Source organism: Schistocerca cancellata, chromosome 3, assembly GCF_023864275.1.
Source record: "Schistocerca cancellata isolate TAMUIC-IGC-003103 chromosome 3, iqSchCanc2.1, whole genome shotgun sequence".
Lineage (NCBI taxonomy): Eukaryota > Metazoa > Arthropoda > Insecta > Orthoptera > Acrididae > Schistocerca > Schistocerca cancellata.
The window spans coordinates 104,277,152-104,295,874 of NC_064628.1; the positions used below are offsets into that span (position 1 = coordinate 104,277,152).

General features: G+C 43.5%; 1 protein-coding gene across 4 annotated transcripts in view; it reads right to left on the minus strand.

Annotated features, from left to right (window-relative positions):
• Positions 1-18,723, minus strand: part of LOC126177116 (solute carrier family 22 member 7-like) — a 287,762-nt gene that overhangs the window by 176,464 nt on the left and 92,575 nt on the right. For all 4 annotated transcript variants that reach the window (XM_049924385.1, XM_049924383.1, XM_049924386.1 and 1 more), the window contains one exon: positions 258-500. In XM_049924385.1, the coding sequence (XP_049780342.1) occupies positions 258-500 (243 nt within the window). The remainder of the gene's footprint in view (positions 1-257; positions 501-18,723) is intronic.

Below are 18,723 nucleotides of genomic sequence, written 5' to 3' on the forward strand. Positions count from 1 at the left end.
AATGCAATGTAGTGTGTGTGACATATCGGAACACGTCGACGATAATAATAATGTACTTTTATTATAATGATTGAAACGGTAGCGACTTGTGAAGAATGTACCACCAATTTGTCGTTATTGAAAAACCAATCAAAACTTCTAAAAATACCTCAACTTCTTATTTACTAAAAATAATCAGTTTGTCTTTTCGTGAATTAATCAAAATTATTAAGTGATTCATGATGGATTAAACCAGCCTTAAAAAAACAGCTACGCACATGTCGCCTATGTAGCCAAACAGTAACCCCAGGGCCACTCCAATAATCTGTGAGTAGAACAAGACGTCATTGACGGCCTGCTTGTTGTCGCAGACCCAGTTCATCTGTGACGTCACTGTCAGGGAGAACCAGGTGTCGTCATACTCCCAGCCGTGCTGGCACTTCACAGGTTCCCTGCTGCCGCCGAAGTCCGTCACATCGCTCTGGTTGTACATCAGGCACTTGCTGAACGAGGCTCCTTCCCTGTAACAAGGAGGAAATAACGGTAGGGCGTAAAAGAGGAGCACACAGCTTACTCAAATGACGCAAAAACCGTGGAAAACGTAATATTCGAAATAATTACATCCAGACAAGTAGAAAGATTCTTGATATTACTGAAGAACTTTTTGTCGTGTCATATTAACACGCGACTGTTTTGTGACCTCGAATTGTCTAGTCACGCTGTGAAATGCACAAATGTTTTGCACAGTGGTACATGCAAAAATGTCAATGTATGTGGGCGGAGATGGGTACTAGCTTGGGTAGCCACAAGCAACTGAACGTACTTTCTAAGTACACAAAGTCTTAATATTAGCCTTGATTCTTTTTTTTCAGCCCTCGTACACGATATTTTTCAGGGGAGCTTAAGAACACGCCTGTAGTAAATGGCCTTTCCATTGTGATTGAGTTGATGGAGCAAGTTCAAATTTGTTGCAGCGCAAACACATAATCAGAAGCCGAGATGTTTTCGTGGACGAACACGCCACGAGTAATAGTTTCTTCTGCACCGATGTAGGTATTTACTGGACGACATGAAATTTATGACTCAGTATGCTGACAGATGTCTGTGGAAAGTTCCAATAGGCATTACCGGAGAAAACAAAAGTATTTCATAAACTGACCTAGAAGGGAAATGTTTCATCATGAAGTATCATTCCGATGTATATGAGACTGTGGAGATGTTCATCACATGACGAGTTAGTAAATGATTAAACTTTTATTCCTTCCGGAAATGGTGTAAATCATCAACATCAGTATGAGGTGTGACACCCGTGGGCCCCGAGACACACCTGTGTTTATCGTGTTGTGGAAGCAAACAGCCTCCCAATGTGGCCTTGGCGAACCTCTCGCCATGCCTGAAACACATCGTTGGTCAGTCACAAAAGTTGCTGGCTAGAGGCCCGTAGGAAGTATACGTCTTCCCGCTATGTTTGAGACGTGTTCTGTAGGTGACAAATCAGAGGACTGGTCAAGCCATTCACAGATTCGTACATTTCTCGAAGTGTTTATGGTGGGAACTGCAGTGTGGGGTCTCGCATTGTCCTGAAACATTGGGAGCCTGATCATTAAAATTATGACAACATGATTTCAAACAATGGAAAATCCAGGATGGAATGTAACAATACGAGAGAAGGAAAGTTGCTAATCACCCTGTAGCGGAGATGCTGAGTCGCGATATGCACAATAAAAAGATTCACACAATCATAGCTTTCGGCCATCAAGGCCTTTGTCAGCAGTAGACACACATACACACATGTACACACACACTCACGCAAGCGCAACTTGCACACACGTCTGCAGTCTCAGAGAGCTGAAACTACACTGCCAAGTTTAGTTTCAGCTCTCTGAGACTGCAGACGTGTGTCCAAGTTGCGCTTGCGTGAGTGTGTGTGTGCGTGTGTGTATGTGTGTCTACTGCTGACAAAGGCCTTGATGGCCGAAAGCTATGATTGTGTGAATCTTTTTATTGTGCATATCGCGACTCAGCGTCTCCGCTACAGGGTGAGCAGCAACTTTTCTTCTCTCGTGTTGTGACAACATGACTTACTATTTATGGTACAAACTGGCGAGTATTCAGGCCCCCTTCAGGAATCTGTCATGTTGTTCACATCTAATGCCTATGCGTACCGTGTTTCCAGGAACCGGAGGGATATGGGTCTTGAAACTCGCTGCCCCTCTCCTCCGCCCCTTCGTCCCTCTCTCGCTCCACTTGCTGTGACGTGTATGAATTCTTAGTCAGCAAGGTCTGAGACGAGTCAAGACTTGTTCTAAATCTAAATGACATAATCGGAAGTGACAACATGATTATGTAAGGGGGCGGAGCTGGGCTAAGATGTGTAAATCTCCTTACAGTAAGGTCTCAGACAAGTCGAGACTTGTTGATGTATTAAAACTTGGACATTTCTTATTTCTCATATTATAGAGTTTATTGGGCGCTTGGTGGAAATTAAACTTATTATATTTCTTTATTATTTCTATTGTATGTTGCCGTTCTCAACACGGTCTCTCTAACTACAATGTTGGCAACCAGAAAGTGATTAGCAAAAATGTGATGCCTGTAATTAGAGTTCACTGTGCCCACCCTGATGGAGAATAGCAGTTGCTGATTGTTGAAGTTCATTACTCTGAGGATTTAGGATGATGTCTGGGATTCATAGAAAATGCAGTTTACTATAACAATTTTCACTATATTCTGAAAACGATAAAGCGTAAAGTTACAGACATATGATTACCCATATCAGCTATTGTACTATCAGAGCTGTTCAGAGTCTATTGCACAGATCCTATTATCCCTAGATAACGAAACTGTTCAATAATTATTATCGATGTAAATTTTCAAAGTGAATGTTCGCCAAAATTTGATGTTAATACTCATCAAATGCCACACTAGTAATGATAGAGCAGCACGCTTCGTTACAGGATCATTTAGTAATCGCGAAAGCGTTACGGAGATGATAGATAAACTCCAGTGGAAGACTCTGCAGGAGAGACGCTCAGTAGCTCGGTACGGGCTTTTGTCAAAGTTTCGAGAACATACCTTCACCGAAGAGTCAAGCAGTATATTGCTCCCTCCTACGTATATCTCGCGAAGAGACCATGAGGATAAAATCAGAGAAATTAGAGCCCACACAGAGGCATACCGACAATCCTTCTTTCCACGAACAATACGAGACTGGAATAGAAGGGAGAACCGATAGAGGTACTCAAGGTACCCTCCGCCACACACCGTCAGGTGGCTTGCGGAGTATGGATGTAGATGTAGATGTAGACCTGCAACATGCGGTCGTGCATTATCCTGCTGAAAAGTAGGGTTTCGCAGGGATCGAATGAAGCGTAGAGCCACGGGTCGTAACACATCTGAAATATAACATCCACTGTTCAAAGTGCCGTCAATGCGAACGAGAGGTGCCCGAGACGTGTAACCAATGGCACCCCATACCATCACGCCGGGTGATACGCCAGTATGACGATGGCGAATACACGCTTCCAATGTGTGTTCACCGCGATGTCGCCAAACACGGATGCGACCATCGTGGTTCTGTAAACAGAACCTGGATTCATCGCAAAAAATGACGTTTTGCCATTCGTGCACCCAGGTTCGTCGTTGAGTACACCATCGCAGGCGTTCCTGTCTGTGATGCAGCGTGGAGGGGTAACTGCAGCCATGGTTCTCCGAGCTGATAGTCCATGCTGCTGCAAACGTCGTCGAACTGTTCGTGCACACATTTGTTGTCTTGCAAATGTCCCCATCTGTTGACTCAGGGATCGAGACGTGGCTGTATGATCCATTACAGCCATGCAGATAAGATGCCTGTCATCTCGACTGCTAGTGATACGAGGCCGTTGGGATCCAACACGGCGTTCCGTATTACCCTCCTGAACCCCCCGATTCCATATTCTGCTAATAGTCATTGGATCTCGACCAACGAGCAGCAATGTCGTGATACGATAAACCGCAATCGCGATAGGGTACAATCCGACCTTTATAAAGTCGGAAACGTGATGGTACTCATTTCTCCTCCTTACACGAGGCATCACAACAACGTTTCACCAGGCAACGCCGGTCAACTGCTGTTAGTTTATGACAAATCGGTTGGAAACTTTCCTCATGTCGGCACGATGTAGGTGTCTCCACCGGCGCCATCCTTTTGTGAATACTCTGAAAAGCTAATCATTTGCATATCACAGCATCTTCTTCGTGTCGGTTAAATTTCGCGTCTGTAGCACGTCATCTTCGTGGTGTAGCAATTTTAATGGCCAGTAGTGTATTTGCAGATGTCGCATTATTCTGTAATTACCATCACCTTCTAGATAAGTCAGTAAAATCTAAGGACTCTACAGGAAGTTGATAGAAGGGACGTAAACGAAGCACTGCGTAACGACCTCTAAGACACATTATTGAGCCTAAGAGCTACAAGGTTCCTCATTGACGCGACCATCTACTGATTCTAACGCAACTTTCAGCATTAATCCTATTAGTCGAAGCTGCTGCTGGAGTTGGCTTAGCATCTCTATGGTGCTTTTGGGTTACTGAATTTATAACGAAATGTTCTGCTCTTTTTTGGATCTACTCTGTTTTCTGTATCCATCACATCTGGTGCAGATCGCAGACTTATGAGTAATTTTCACACGTCGGTGGGACGAGGGTTTTGTAAGCAATCTTTTTATAGGGTGGCTGTACTTCCTAGATCTCTTTCAATGAATCTGGCTGTCGTTTCCCTTATCTGCGATTAGTTTTCTATGGTCGCTCTGCTTCAAATCGCTTCGTACTCTACCTCCTAGATATTTTATTGACTTAACTGCTTCCAGTGATTATTCTGCAATCGTGTAATAGTACAATAATTTACCTTTCTACCTATTTATGCACAATACGTTATATTTATTTACGTTCAAGGTAAACCACCAATCCCTCCACCAAACGTTTATCCTCTAGAGGTCTTCCTGCATTTCGCTCCAATTTTCTAACGTTGTGTCCTTCCTGTACACAGCAGCATCATTCACGAAAAGCATCATGGAACTTCTGACGTTATGGATTAGGTCATTTCAGTATAGGGCGGGGGGGGGGGGGGGTGGTTTTAACTTGAGATAACTCAGTATCTGGAAAACGACGCATCGTCCGAAAAAAATGTTCTTGTTGAAAAGTAAACATTAGTAAGGCTGTGCTACAACTGGCCACCTCCTAACCACACTTCATGCATGGATGGGATCAACTTTGTATTTTCAGATCGGATATCCCCATTTTTATTACATATTCGGATTATTATGTGGTGTTCCCACGGTGTAGGAGTAGCGTCTTAGATTAGTAACCACAAAGTGCTCGGTCCGTTCTTCGAAACTCGCCACCGTTTAAATTTTGATCAATAATCAGCATTGGTGTCTGAAGTCTTACGGCTTAAGAAGTCACCCTCCTTCCCCCAACGGCCTTGTCAAAGGGGCCGCAGGAACGGACAGAGGCTCAATGCACTCTCCTGGCCCTGGGATGGGGAACTGCCCCTAAAGGCGGAAGCATTAGCAGTGATCAACGGCATGACGATGAAGAAGGCGATGGAAACCACTGCATTAAAGACATATGACATGTATCCACAGGACATGTGGGCTGTAATTAAAAATGGTCAAGATGATCTCTCCAGTGGCAGAAGATTCCGGAATAGTCTCCCATTCGGGTCTCTGGAAGGGGACTGCTAAGGGGGAGGTGACCGTGAGAAAAAGATTCAATAACTAAAGAAAGAAACTTCCAGGCAGATTAAAACTGTGTGCCCGACCGAGACTCGAACTCGGGACCTTTGCCTTTCGCGGGCAAGTGCTCTACCATCTGAGCTGCCGGAGCACGACTCACGCCCGGTACTCACAGCTTTACTTCTGCCAGTATCTCGTCTCCGACCTTCCAAACTTTACAGAATCTCTCCTGCGAACCTTGCAGAACTAGCACTCCTGAAAGAAAGGATACTGCGGAAACATGGCTTAGCCACAGCCTGGGGGATGTTTCCAAAGTGAGATTTTCACTCTGCAGCGTAGTGTGCGCTGATATGAAACTTCCAGGCAGATTAAAACTGTGTGCCCGACCGAAGCTCGAACTCGGGACCTTTGGAAGGTAGGAGACGAGATACTGGCAGAAGTAAAGCTGTGAGGACCGGGCGTGAGTCGTGCTTGGATAACTCAGATGGTAGAGCACTTGCCCGCGAAAGGCAAAGGTCCCGAGTTCGAGTCCCGGTCGGGCACACAGTTTTAATCTGCCAGGAAGTTTCATATCAGCGCACACTCCACTGCAGAGTGATAATCTCATTCTGTCAACTAAAGAAAGGATAATGTTGCACTAGTCGGTGCGTGGATTTTCAGAAGTTTGGACGTGGTAGGGAAGCTAGAAAATCTGAAAAGGAAAATTCAAAGGCTCAATCTAGATCTAGGAGGGGTCAGTGAAGTGAAATGGAAAGAAACCAAGGTTTTCTGGTCATATGAGTATAGGGTAATATCAGTAGCAGCAGAAAATGGTTTAAGGGGAATAGGTTTCGTTATGAATAGGAAGATAGGGCAGAGAGCGTTTAACTGTGAACAGTTCAGTGATAGGGTTTCCTTATCACAATCGACAGTAAACCTACACCAACAACCGTAGTTCAAGTACACATACCGACGTCGCAAGTTGAAGGTTCAGATGTAGAAAGTATATGAGGATATTGAAAGGGTAATACAGTGCGTAAAGGGAGATGAAAATCTAATAGTCATGGGGGAATGGAATACAGTTGCAGGGAAAGGAGTAGAAGAAAAGGTTACAGGAGAATGTGGGTTTGGGACAAGGAATGAGAGAGGAGAAAGACTAATTGAGTTCTGTCATAAATGTCTGCTACTAATAGCGAATACTCTGTTGAAGAATCACGTGAGGAGGAGGTATATTTGGAAAAGGCTTGGTAATATGGGAAGATTGCAGTTGGATTACACCGTGGTCAGACAGATATTCCGAAATCGCATACTGGATTGTGAGGAGCATATATACACTCAGATCACGATGTAGTAGTGATGAAGAGCAGCCTGAAGTATAAGAGATTAGTCAGGAGGAATCAACCCGCAAAGAAGTGGGATACGGAAGTACTAAGGAGTGACGAGATACGGTTGAGGTTCTCTAAGGCTATAGATACAACAATAAGGAATAGCTCAGCAGGCAGTACAATTGAATAGGAATGGACATCTCTATAATTGACAATCACAGAATCTGGAAAGAAAAAAAACGTAGGTACAAAAAAGGTAATGCAAAGAAACCAAGGCTAACAGAAGAAATACTTCAGTTGATCGGTGAAAGAAGGAAGTACAAAAATGTTCATGGAAATTCAAGAATACAGAAATACAATTCGCTGAGGAATGAAATAAATAGGAAGTGCAGGGAAGTGAAGACGAAATGGCTGCATGAAAAAGTGAAGAAATCGAAAAAGAAATGTTAATTTTAATTTTAATAAACAACAGCCTCAGTTGCACCGTTCACCTTGAATTTACCTAGGTTTCAGTCGGAGTAACCCAACATTCTTCAGAATAACAGTAACTACCGTTTGTCCATAGTGGACATCGTCAAGCTAAATATCCATAAATTATCGGCAGACTGTAAAAACTTATCTGGAACTGCCTCGGCCCCATTTCGCGACCGCGATGCGGCAGCCGCGAGTGCTGTACTGGAACTGACCGTAGCGTCGCGAGGCCCGCCTAGGCGGACACGGTACCTTGCGCCTGCGCATAAACTGTGTGATAGTTACTTGTTGGGAAAAGACGTGAACTTAACTCCTCGCCTTGAATTTACTAGTAAAGTGAAGTAAAAGGTGTAGCTGAGGAAACGGGCGTATATGTTAACCTGTGCACAACGTACTTAGATCGACTGTCTTAACATTTATGAAGTATTCATTGGTCATGATATGAGGAAGACATTATTTGCTTACAAGGTATGGTCTATATGCCGCGCGGGATTAGCCGAGAGGTCGTCCGCAGCTCGTAGTCGTGCGGAAGCGTTCTCGCTTCCCACGCCCGGGTTCCCGGGTTCGATTCCCGGCGGGGTCAGGGATTTTCTCTGCCTCGTGATGACTGGGTGTTGTGTGATGTCCTTAGGTTAGTTAGGTTTAAAAATAGCCGGCACGGTAGCTCAGCGTGTTCGGTCAGAGGGCTGCGTGCTCTTTGTAATAATAAATAAATAAAAAAAACTGAGTCAAGGAACCAACGATCAATTTGAACGGATGTCTTATGACGTCCGCTCCGACCAAACGCAACGAACTATATCGAACAAAATGAGTAAATAAAAAAAGCGGTCTAAGGCGCTGCAGTCATGGACTGTCCGGCTGGTCCTGGCGTGGCGGAGGTTCGAGTCCTCCCTCGGGCATGGGTGTGTGTGTTTGTCCTTAGGTTAATTTAGGTTAAGTAGTGTGTAAGCTTAGGGACTGATGACCTTAGCAGTTAAGTTCCATAAGATTTCACACACATTTGAACATTTTATAGCCTATCTAGGAAACTTTTGTGCTTAAGCACGAAGTTTAATCACCTAAAAAGAACTTAGGAGCGGGAAGGATAATATAAAGCCAACATCGTCATTATTACGACTAGGTCTAGAAATTTTTAAGACGTAATTGTTAAGCGCTTGCTTAGCTATGGTTGCAACGCATGAACATCCTATTGACTTAGCACACAAATGGTCATGATTGAACTTATGAACAAGTTTATATCTAATCTGTAACGTCCAGCAATACGAGCCATATAAAATAGATTGTCATTATTCAAGATTAGTACATTTGACTTGAAATGGTCTAGAATCAAGTCAAAAGCTAATGCACGTGCCTGATTGAGCTTCTTGGTGAAGTTATGGTTATGAGTTGCAGAAAACACTGTAGTTGGGGATAATGTGGCGGCAATGGGGTATCCAATTTGCCTTCCTGGAGGTGATCCACACACATACTGTAAATACTGTGTGTGGACCACTGCCATCATAATTCGGGCCTGGTGACCACTGCCATTGAACTTAGGGAGTGACAGCGGAAATATGCTTAAAGCTAAAGTGTGACTTGGCGAACGTCGCTCCAGTCAACACACTTAAAACTGACAAACTGCCTATTGGGTTCTTCGACCGACGTTCATCTAATGATTTTTCTGACGTTTCGCCAGCACGAGTGGCTGGCATTGTCAAAGCTTCACCCTCCATTGCCGGTGGTGAACTGGAGCCGAGCTCGCGGCCGCAGACTATATGTACCTGGCGCGCCAACGTCTGAGGGCTTCTCCGCGGTCATTTCCGGTGCGGTTCTGCTCTTGCTACCTGCGACGGTCGTTCGCTGCAGTACGGAAAGCCAGGATCCGTTTACCTTAAGGCTTTCCTCTTTCTTGTTCAAACTGTTAGCGTGTTTTTGTATTTCTACAGCTTCTCTGAACAAGCGCGTGTGATAGTGCTTCTCTACAGCCAGAACTTCCGTGTCGGCGAATTTTATTACGTGGTCGGTCTCATTCAGTGCGTGCTCTGCCACGGCCGATTTATCCACCTGCCCCAAGCTGCAATGTCGCTTATGATCTTTCATCCTGGTGTTAATGGATCGTCCAGTCATTCCGACATAAACTTTTCCGCATGTGCATGGTATGCGGTATATTCCCGACATTGGAAGTGGGTCTCTTTTCTCCTTCGCCGATCTAAGACACTGTTTGATCTTCCTTGTCGGTTTGAAAATCGTCTTTACGCCATGTTTGCGCAATATACGGCCGATTCTGCCCGTCACTCTGGGAATGTATGGCAGAAAGGCCGTACCCGACATTTCTTTTTCTGGTTCCTTACTTCGCCGAGTGTTTGGCTCTCTTAGACTTCTAATATAATTTGTGGAGTATAGTCTGCGCCCGCGAGCTCGGCTCCAGTTCACCACCGGCACTGGAGGGTGAAGCTTTGAAAAAATGGCTCTGAGCACTATGGGACTCAACTGCTGTGGTCGTAAGTCCCCTAGAACTTAGAACTACTTAAACCTAACTAACCTAAGGACATCACACACATCCATGCCCGAGGCAAGATTCGAACCTGCGACAGTAGCGGTCGTGCTGTTCCAGACTGTAGCGCCTTTAACCGCTCGGCCACTCCGGCCGGCGGTGAAGCTTTGACAATGCCAGCCACTCGTGCTGGTGAAACGTCAGAAAAATCATTAGATGAACGTCGGCCGAAGAACCCGAGACAGAAGCCAATAGGCAGTTTGTCAACAAGTGGCCACGAAAGCCTCAACAATTTTGTATACTTAAAACTATTGACTGACAGAGGTCAATTATGCTCAATGCTAAAGTGTGGCTTGGCGAACATCGCTCCGGTCTACACACTTTGGTCAGTGCTACGTGTATACGACAGCAGTGAGGCCATCACCTACTCATACTCAACTTTTTATTAACTTAATTAATAGCAGTCATATCCATATAAGTATCACGAGAGGGTAACGTAACCTTGCCACAATCTACTGGATACGAAGTTTTTGGGTCAGACTAGACGAATCAGTTTGAACTGATCTTACTCAGTGACGTTTAAAGGTGTCCTTGGAGCGTTGCTCGCCAAATCGCATCATAATTTAACCATTCCGCGTCATCCTCCCATAATTTAAACTAGTTCTTTGAGTACATATTGACCTATGTCGGTCAATTATTTTAAGTGTGTAGAACGGAGCGATGTTCGCCAAGTCACACTTTAGCGTTGAGCATAATTGACCTATGTCGGTCAATAGTTTTAAGTGTGCTGAGTAGACCGATGTTCGCCAAGTCACACTTTAGCTTTAAGCATATTTCCGCTGTCACTCCCTAAGTTCAATGGCAGTGGTCACCAGGCCCGAATTATGATGGCAGTGGTCCTCTCACAGCTTTTACACTATGTGTGTGGATCACCTCCAAGAAGGCAATTTGAGTACCCCATTGCCGCCACATTATCGCCTACTGTAGTGTTTTCTGCAACTCATAACCATAACTTCGCAAAGAAGCTCTATCAGGCACGTGCATCATTAGTTTTTGACTTGATTCTAGACCATTTCAGGTCAAATATACTAATCTTGAACAGTGACCATCTATTTTATATGGCCCGTATTGCCGGATGTTATAGATTAGACACAAACTTGTTCATAAGTTCTATCTTGACCATTTGTGTGCTAAGTCAGTAGGATGTTCATGCGTTGTAACCATAGCTAAGCAAGTGCTTAACAATTACGTCTTAAAAATTTCTAGACCTAGTCGTAATAATGACGATGTTGGCTTTATATTATCCTTCCCATTCCTAAGTTCTTTTGAGGTGTTTAAACTTCGTGCTTAAGCACAAAATTTTCCTAGATAGGCCATACGTTGTAAGCACATGATGTCTTCCTCACATCATTACCAACGAATACTTCATAAATGTTAAGACAGTCGATCTGAGTACGTTCTACACAGGACAACATATAATACGCCCTTTTCCTCAGCTGTACCTTTTACTTCACTTTGCTAGTAAATTTAGGGATAGGAGTTAGGTTCGCGTCTTGTCCCAACAAGTAACTATCACACAGTTTATGCGCAGGCGCAAGGTAGTGTGTCCGCCTAGGCGGGCCTCACGACGCTACGGTCAGTTCCAGTACAGCAACTCGTGGCTGCCGCATCGCGGTCGCCAAGTGGGGCCGACTCAGTTTCAGATAAGTTTTGACAGTCTGACGATAATTTATGGATTTGTAGTTTTAGCTTGACGATGTCCACTATGGACAAACGGTAGTTACTGTTATTCTGAAGAAGGTTGGGTTATCCCGACTGAAACCTAGGCAAATCTAGGTAGGCAACTGAGGCTGTTGGTTATTAAAATTAATATTTATACAGTTGCTGACAGGGCCGCGAAATGTTGGAGAAAAAGAAATTATTGTTGGAAGGACTGACTCAGCACAGGAAAGGCAAAACAACCTTCGGTGAAATTAGAAACAAGGGCGGTAACATTAATAGTGCAACGGGAATTCCACAGTTAAATGCAGAGGAGAGCGCGGATAGGTGGAAAGAGTACATTGTAGGGCTCTATGAGAGGGAAAATTTGTCTGATCTGATAGAGGAAGACACAGGAGTCCATTTAGAAGGGATAGGGGATCCAATATTAGAATCAGAATTTAAGAGAGGTTTGGAGGACTTACGATCAAATAAGGCAGAAAGGATAGATAACATTCCATCAGAATTTCTAAAATCTTCGCGAAAAGTGGCAACAAAACGACTATTTACGTTGGTGTGTAGAATGTATCAGACTGGCGACATACCAGCTAACTTTCGGAAAAACATCATCCATACTTTTCCGAATACTGCACGAGCTGAGAAGTGCGAGAATTATGGTACAATCAGCTCAACAGCTCATGAACCCAAGTTACTGACAAGAATAATATACAAAAGAATGGAAAGGAAACTGAAGATGTGTTGCATGACGATCAGTTTGACCTTAGGGAAGGTAAAGGCACCAGAGAGCCAATTCTGACGATGCGGTTCATAATGGAAGTAAGACTAAAGAATAATCAAGACACGTTCTTCGGATTTGTCGATCTAGAAAAAACGTTCAATAATGTAAAATGGTGTAAAATGTTCCAAATTCTGAGGAAAATAGGGGTAAGCTGTGGGGAGAGATAGGTTATATACAATATGGACAATAGTTAAGAGGGAATAACACGAGTGGACGACCATGAACGAAATTCTCGGATTAAAAAGGTGTAGTCTTTCGCCCATAGTGTTCAATCTGTACATCGAAGAAGCAATGATGAAAATAAAAGAAAGGTCCAGGAGTGGAATTAAAATTGAACGTGAAGGATGTCTATGATGACATTGCTATCCTCAGTGAGAGTAAAGAAGAATTACATGGTCTTTTGAATGGAATGAGTACAGAATATGGATTGAGAGTAAATTGAAGAAAGGCGAAAGTAATGAGAAGTACCAGAAATGAGAACAGCGAGAAACTTAACATCAGGATTGATTATCATGAAGTCCGCAGCTCGTGGTCGTGCGGTAGCGTTCTCGCTTCCCACGCCCGGGTTCCCGGGTTCGATTCCCGGCGGGGTCAGGGATTTTCTCTGCCTCGTGATGACTGGGTGTTGTGTGCTGTCCTTAGATTAGTTAGGTTTAAGTAGTTCTAAGTTCTAGGGGACTGATGACCATAGATGTTAAGTCCCATAGTGCTCAGAGCCATTTGAACCATTTTGATGATCATGAAGTAGATGAGGTTAAGGAATTAAACTACCTAGGCAGCAAAATAACCAATGACGGACGGAGCAAGGAGAACATCAGAAGCAGAGTAGCACTGGAAAAAAGGACATTCCTGACCAAGAGAAGACTACTAGTATCAAACACAGTTCTTAATTTGAGAAAGAAATTTGCGAGAATGTACGTCTGGAGTACAGCATTGTATCGTAGTGGAACAAGGAACAGAAGAGAATCGAAGCATTTCAGATATGGTGATAAGGACGAATGTTGAAAATTAGGTGCACTAATAAGATAAGGAATGAAGACGTTCTGCGCAGAATCGGAGAGGAAAGGAATATGTGGAAAACACTGAGAAGGAAAAGAGACAGGATGATAGGACATCCGTTAAGACATCAGGTAGTGAGCTCCATAGCGCTAGAGGGAGCTGTAGTTTGCAAAAACTGTAGAGGAAGCCAGAGATTGGAATACATCGAGCAAATAATTGAGGACGTAGCTTGCAACTGCTACTCTGAGATGAAGAAGTTGCCTCAGAAGAGGAGCTAATGGTGGGCCGCATCAGACGAATTAGAAGACTGATGACAAAAAAATTCAGATTAAAAGCAAAAAGTATGTACATTTTAGCCAGCAACTGTTGTCTATTCGTGATAGGTGGCGCTGCCGTGACATTCCGTACACTCGTATTTTGTTCATTAGATGTCTGTATCGAAAGGCTTCCGAAAGTCAAGTAATATGCCTTAGATAGTATTAACAGTTTTCTTACGCTTCCTTATGGACACCTAATACCACTTTACTTTCTGTTAAACTTTCATGGTCCAATACAGCGTATTGACTTGTATTAATTAAAAATTCTTCGACCGGTCACATATTTGTGAGGATACTCCGTAAGGTTGTATTTTGGTTCTTAGTCGACCATTTGGCCCAGTCCCGAACTCCTTTCGGAAATCTCTGTGAATAAAATCAGCTGTGTCACTAGTTCAAATGGTTCAAATGGCTCTGAGCACTATGGGACTTAACTGCTACGGTCATCAGTCCCCTAGAACTTAGAACTACTTAAACCTAACTAACCTAAGGACAGCACACAACACCCAGCCATCACGAGGCAGAGAAAATCCCTGATCCCGCCGGGAATCGAACCCGGGAACCCGGGCGTGGGAAGCGAGAACGCTACCGCACGACCACGAGATGCGGGCTCACTAGTTTCACAGCCATTCAAACGTGAGCTACGTTTAGCGGAATGTTTTTTGCTGAAGCTCCCCTGATCTTTTCATAAAAGTGTCTTTTCTCCAATAACGTCATATACGATGAACAACTACTATTCGACAGGTGTTGATAAGGGACGTCACAGTCCATTTTGCTTCCATATCTGTATTGTTTTTCGACTTGGATTCTACTGGGGGCTTGAATAATAGGTGTTCTAGAAATTTCCTCAGGCGACTCGCGGAATTCTTACGTCAACACTGGCACTTAGCGGTATCTTCCTTCTTGTCAACCTGCCGATTGGTGCGCGTCTGAAGTTGTTGTTGTCAACAGCATGATAAAAAAAAGGAAAATGACTGAAAGCGTACTTCTTGACATTTTGTAATTGTTTGTTTCCTCATGAAGCGGTTCCCGACTGAACACTGCTCGAGGTAGTGGAAAGTTTAGTACACTGTAGTTGTACTCGAATACGACTTCTCATAGAAGCTAGGTTAAGGAAAGATAAACCTACGTTCATAGCATTTGTAGACTTAGAGAAAGCTTTTAACAATGCTGACTGGAATACTCTCTTTCAAATTCTAAAGATGGTAGGGATAAAATACAGGGAGCGAAAGGCTATTTACATTTTGTACAGAAACCAGATGGCAGTTATAAAGAGTTGATGGGCATGAAAGGGAAGCAGTAGTTGGGAAGGGAGTGAGACAGGTTTGTAGCCTATCCCCGATGTTATTCAATCTGTATACTGCGTAAGCAGTAAAGGAAACAAAAGAAAAATTCGGAGTAGGAATTAGAATCCATGGAGAAGAAATAAAAGCCTTGAGGTTTGCCGATGACATTATAATTCTGTCAGAGACACCAAGGGACCTGGAAGAGCAGTTGAACGGAATGGACAGTGTCTTGAAAGGAGGTTATAAGATGAACTTCAACAAAAGCAAAACGAGGATAAGAAAATGTAGTGGAATTAAATCAGGTGATACTCAAGGAATCTTCTACTTAAAGTAGAAGATGAGTTTTGCTATTTGGGGAGCAAAATAACTGATGATGGTCGAAGTAGGAGGGATATAGTATGTAGACTGGGAATGGCAAGAAAATCGTTTCTGAAGAAGAGAAATTTGTTAACATCGAGTACAGATTTAAGTGTCAGGAAGTCCTTTCTGAAAGTATTTGTATAGATTTAGCCATGTATGGAATCGAAACAGACGATAAATAGTTTAGACAAGAGGAGAGTAGAAGCTTTGGAGATGTGGTGCTACATAAGAATGCTGAAGATTAGGTGGGTAGATCAAGTAACTAATAAGGAGGTACTGAATAGATTTGGGGAGAAGATAAATTTGTTGTATAACGTGACTAGAAGAAGGGATCAGTTGGTAGGACACATTCTGAGGCATTAAGTGATCACCAATTTGGTACTGGAGAGAAACGTCCAAGATAAAAACCGTAAAGAGAGACCAAGAGATGAATACAGTAAGCAGAATGAGAAGGATGTAAGTTGCAGCAGTTACTCGGCGACGAGGAGGCTTGCACAGGATAGAGTAGGATGGAGAGCGGCATCAAATCAGTCATTGGACTGAAGACCACAACAACAACAGTTGCATGGCATGGCGAAGGTTCAAATTCCCATCCAGCTGTCCGGGTACTGGAAGATCAGATGGTTTAACTTTTTGTCGACGACGAGGTTGTCGGAGACGTAGTGATTAATCGTCTTTTTTTTGGAAAAAAGGGAAAGGAAACCAGGCTTAGTCTTCCAAACGAACGATCCCAGGTTTTGTCTTGGGTGAATTAGGGAAATCACAGGTAACCTAAATTTGTATGACCGGGTGGAGGTCAGTCTTCCCAAATACAAAGGGCGTTCAAAAAGTTTTTTTTTATTTTTTTATCAGTCTACTGACTGGTTTCATGCGGCCCGCCACGAATTCCTTTCCTGTGCTAACCTCTTCATCTCAGAGTAGCACTTGCAACCTACGTTCTCAATTATTTGCTTGACGTATTCCAATCTCTGTCTTCCTATACAGTTTTTGCCCTCTACAGCTCCCTCTAGTACCATGGAAGTCATTCCCTCATGTCTTAGCAGATGTCCTATCATCCTGTCCCTTCTCCTTCTCAGTGTTTTCCACACATTCCTTTCCTCTCCGATTCTGCGTACAACCTCCTCATTCCTTACCTTATCAGTCCACCTAATTTTCAACATTCGTCTATAGCATCACATCTCAAATGCTTCGATTCTCTTCTTTTCCGGTTTTCCCACAGTCCATGTTTCACTACCATACAATGCTGTACTCCAGACGTACATCCTCAGATATTTCTTCCTCAAATTAAGGCCGGTATTTGATATTAGCAGATTTCTCTTGGCCAGAAATGCCTTTTTTGCCATAGCGAGTCTGCTTTTGATGTCCTCCTTGCTCCGTCCGTCATTGGTTATTTGGTCATTTGGTTCCTTAACTTCATTGACTTCGTGACCATCAAACCTGATGTTAAGTTTCTCGCTGTTCTCATTTCTACTACTTCTCATTACCTTCGTCTTTCTCCGATTTACTCTCAAACCATACTGTGTACTCATTAGACTGTTCATTCCGTTCAGCAGATCATTTAATTCTTCTTCACTTTCACTCAGGATAGCAATGTCATCAGCGAATCGTATCATTGATATCCTTTCACCTTGTATTTTAATTCCACCCCTGAACCTATCTTTTATTTCCATCATTGCTTCCTCGATGTACAGATTGAAGAGTAAGGGCGAAAGGTTACAGCCTTGTCTTACACCCTTCTTAATACGAGCACTTCGTTCTTGATCGTCCACTCTTATTATTCCCTCTTGGTTGTTGTACATATTGTATATGACCCGTCTCTCCCTATAGCTTAACCCTACTTTTTTCAGAATCTCGAACAGCTTGCACCATTTTATACTGTCGAACGCTTTTTCCAGGTCGACAAATCCTATGAAAGTGTCTTGATTTTTCTTTATCCTTGCTTCCATTATTAGCCGTAACGTCAGAATTGCCTCTCTCGTCCCTTTACTTTTCCTAAAGCCAAACTAATCGTCACCTAGCGCATTCTCAATTTTCTTTTCCATTCTTCTATATATTATTCTTGTAAGCAGCTTCGATGCATGAGCTGTTACGCTGATTGTGCGATAATAAAGTTTTGCATAGTCGTCTCTAATTTTTTTATTTTTTGCAGGAGGAGAATGAAATTTTTTGTGAACATACTTGGAACATTTAGCTATAAGTTGGTGTATAAAAGTATTTTCTTTTATTTGCAGGTGAGCCATAAAGGACCGTGGAGTAGATGACAGGTTGCGACAACGGTCGGTGATGGAGTTCCTCTTCAAGAACGACGATGACTCTGCCACATCGATGCACGGGAAGTTGCTTCCTATTTATGGGGAGGACACAGTGGATCGCAGCTGTATGCAGCGGTGGTTGCAGAGGTTTAAAGAAGGTGATTTCTCTCTACTGGACAATCCACGATGCGGTAGACCATCGACGGCAGTGAGTGATGTGAATAAGGAGACCATTGATGAAATCATCCAAAATGACAGATGTGTGACGACACGACAGCTTGCTGAAATGACTCGTTTGTCATTGGGTAGTGTGGTATCGCAGTCACTAAGGTATAGAAAAATATGTGCGCGTTGGGTGCCTAGATTACTGACAAGAGAAATGAGGAAAAATGTGTGCGGGGGTCTCATGAAGACCTTTACTGAAGAGTGGAAACAGTGTTACGCCAGGATGAAATATGGTTGTTTTTGTCCGAACCTGAGAGCAAAACCCAATGCATGGAGTGGCGTCATCCGGGTTCCCCTCGGAAGAACAAACCAAGACTTTCACGAACAGCAGGCCGGAAGGTGATGGCCTTCTTCTTCTGGGATCAGTGTGGTGTCATTTTCATTGCCTTTTTTTGGACCCTGGCTCCACAATTAACCGGGACCGTTACTGTTTGTCACTGGACAAGCGGCGACGCGCCATCAAGACCCACAGACCACAGCTTCAGGGTCAGCTCGTCAGACTACACCATGACAATGCCAAACCCCATACAGCCCTTATGACGCAGGAGAAAATCAGAAAAATGGGTTGGAAAATTGTTCCTCATCCTCTCTAGAATCCGGACTTGTCTCCCTCTGATTTTTACCTCTTTGGTCGTCTGAAGGCCCACCTTAGCGGCAAAACATTCGATAGTGACAAATTCCTGTGTCAAGCGATGGTGTAAAAAAGTCAATCCCCAGAATTTTACTAAAGTGTATTTACATCATGGAAATAACGTTGGGCCAGATGCGTCACAGCTGATAGAGGCTACATTGAGCAGGCTCAATGTATAGCTAAGTGTTCCAAGTATGTTCTCAAAAAATTTCATTCTC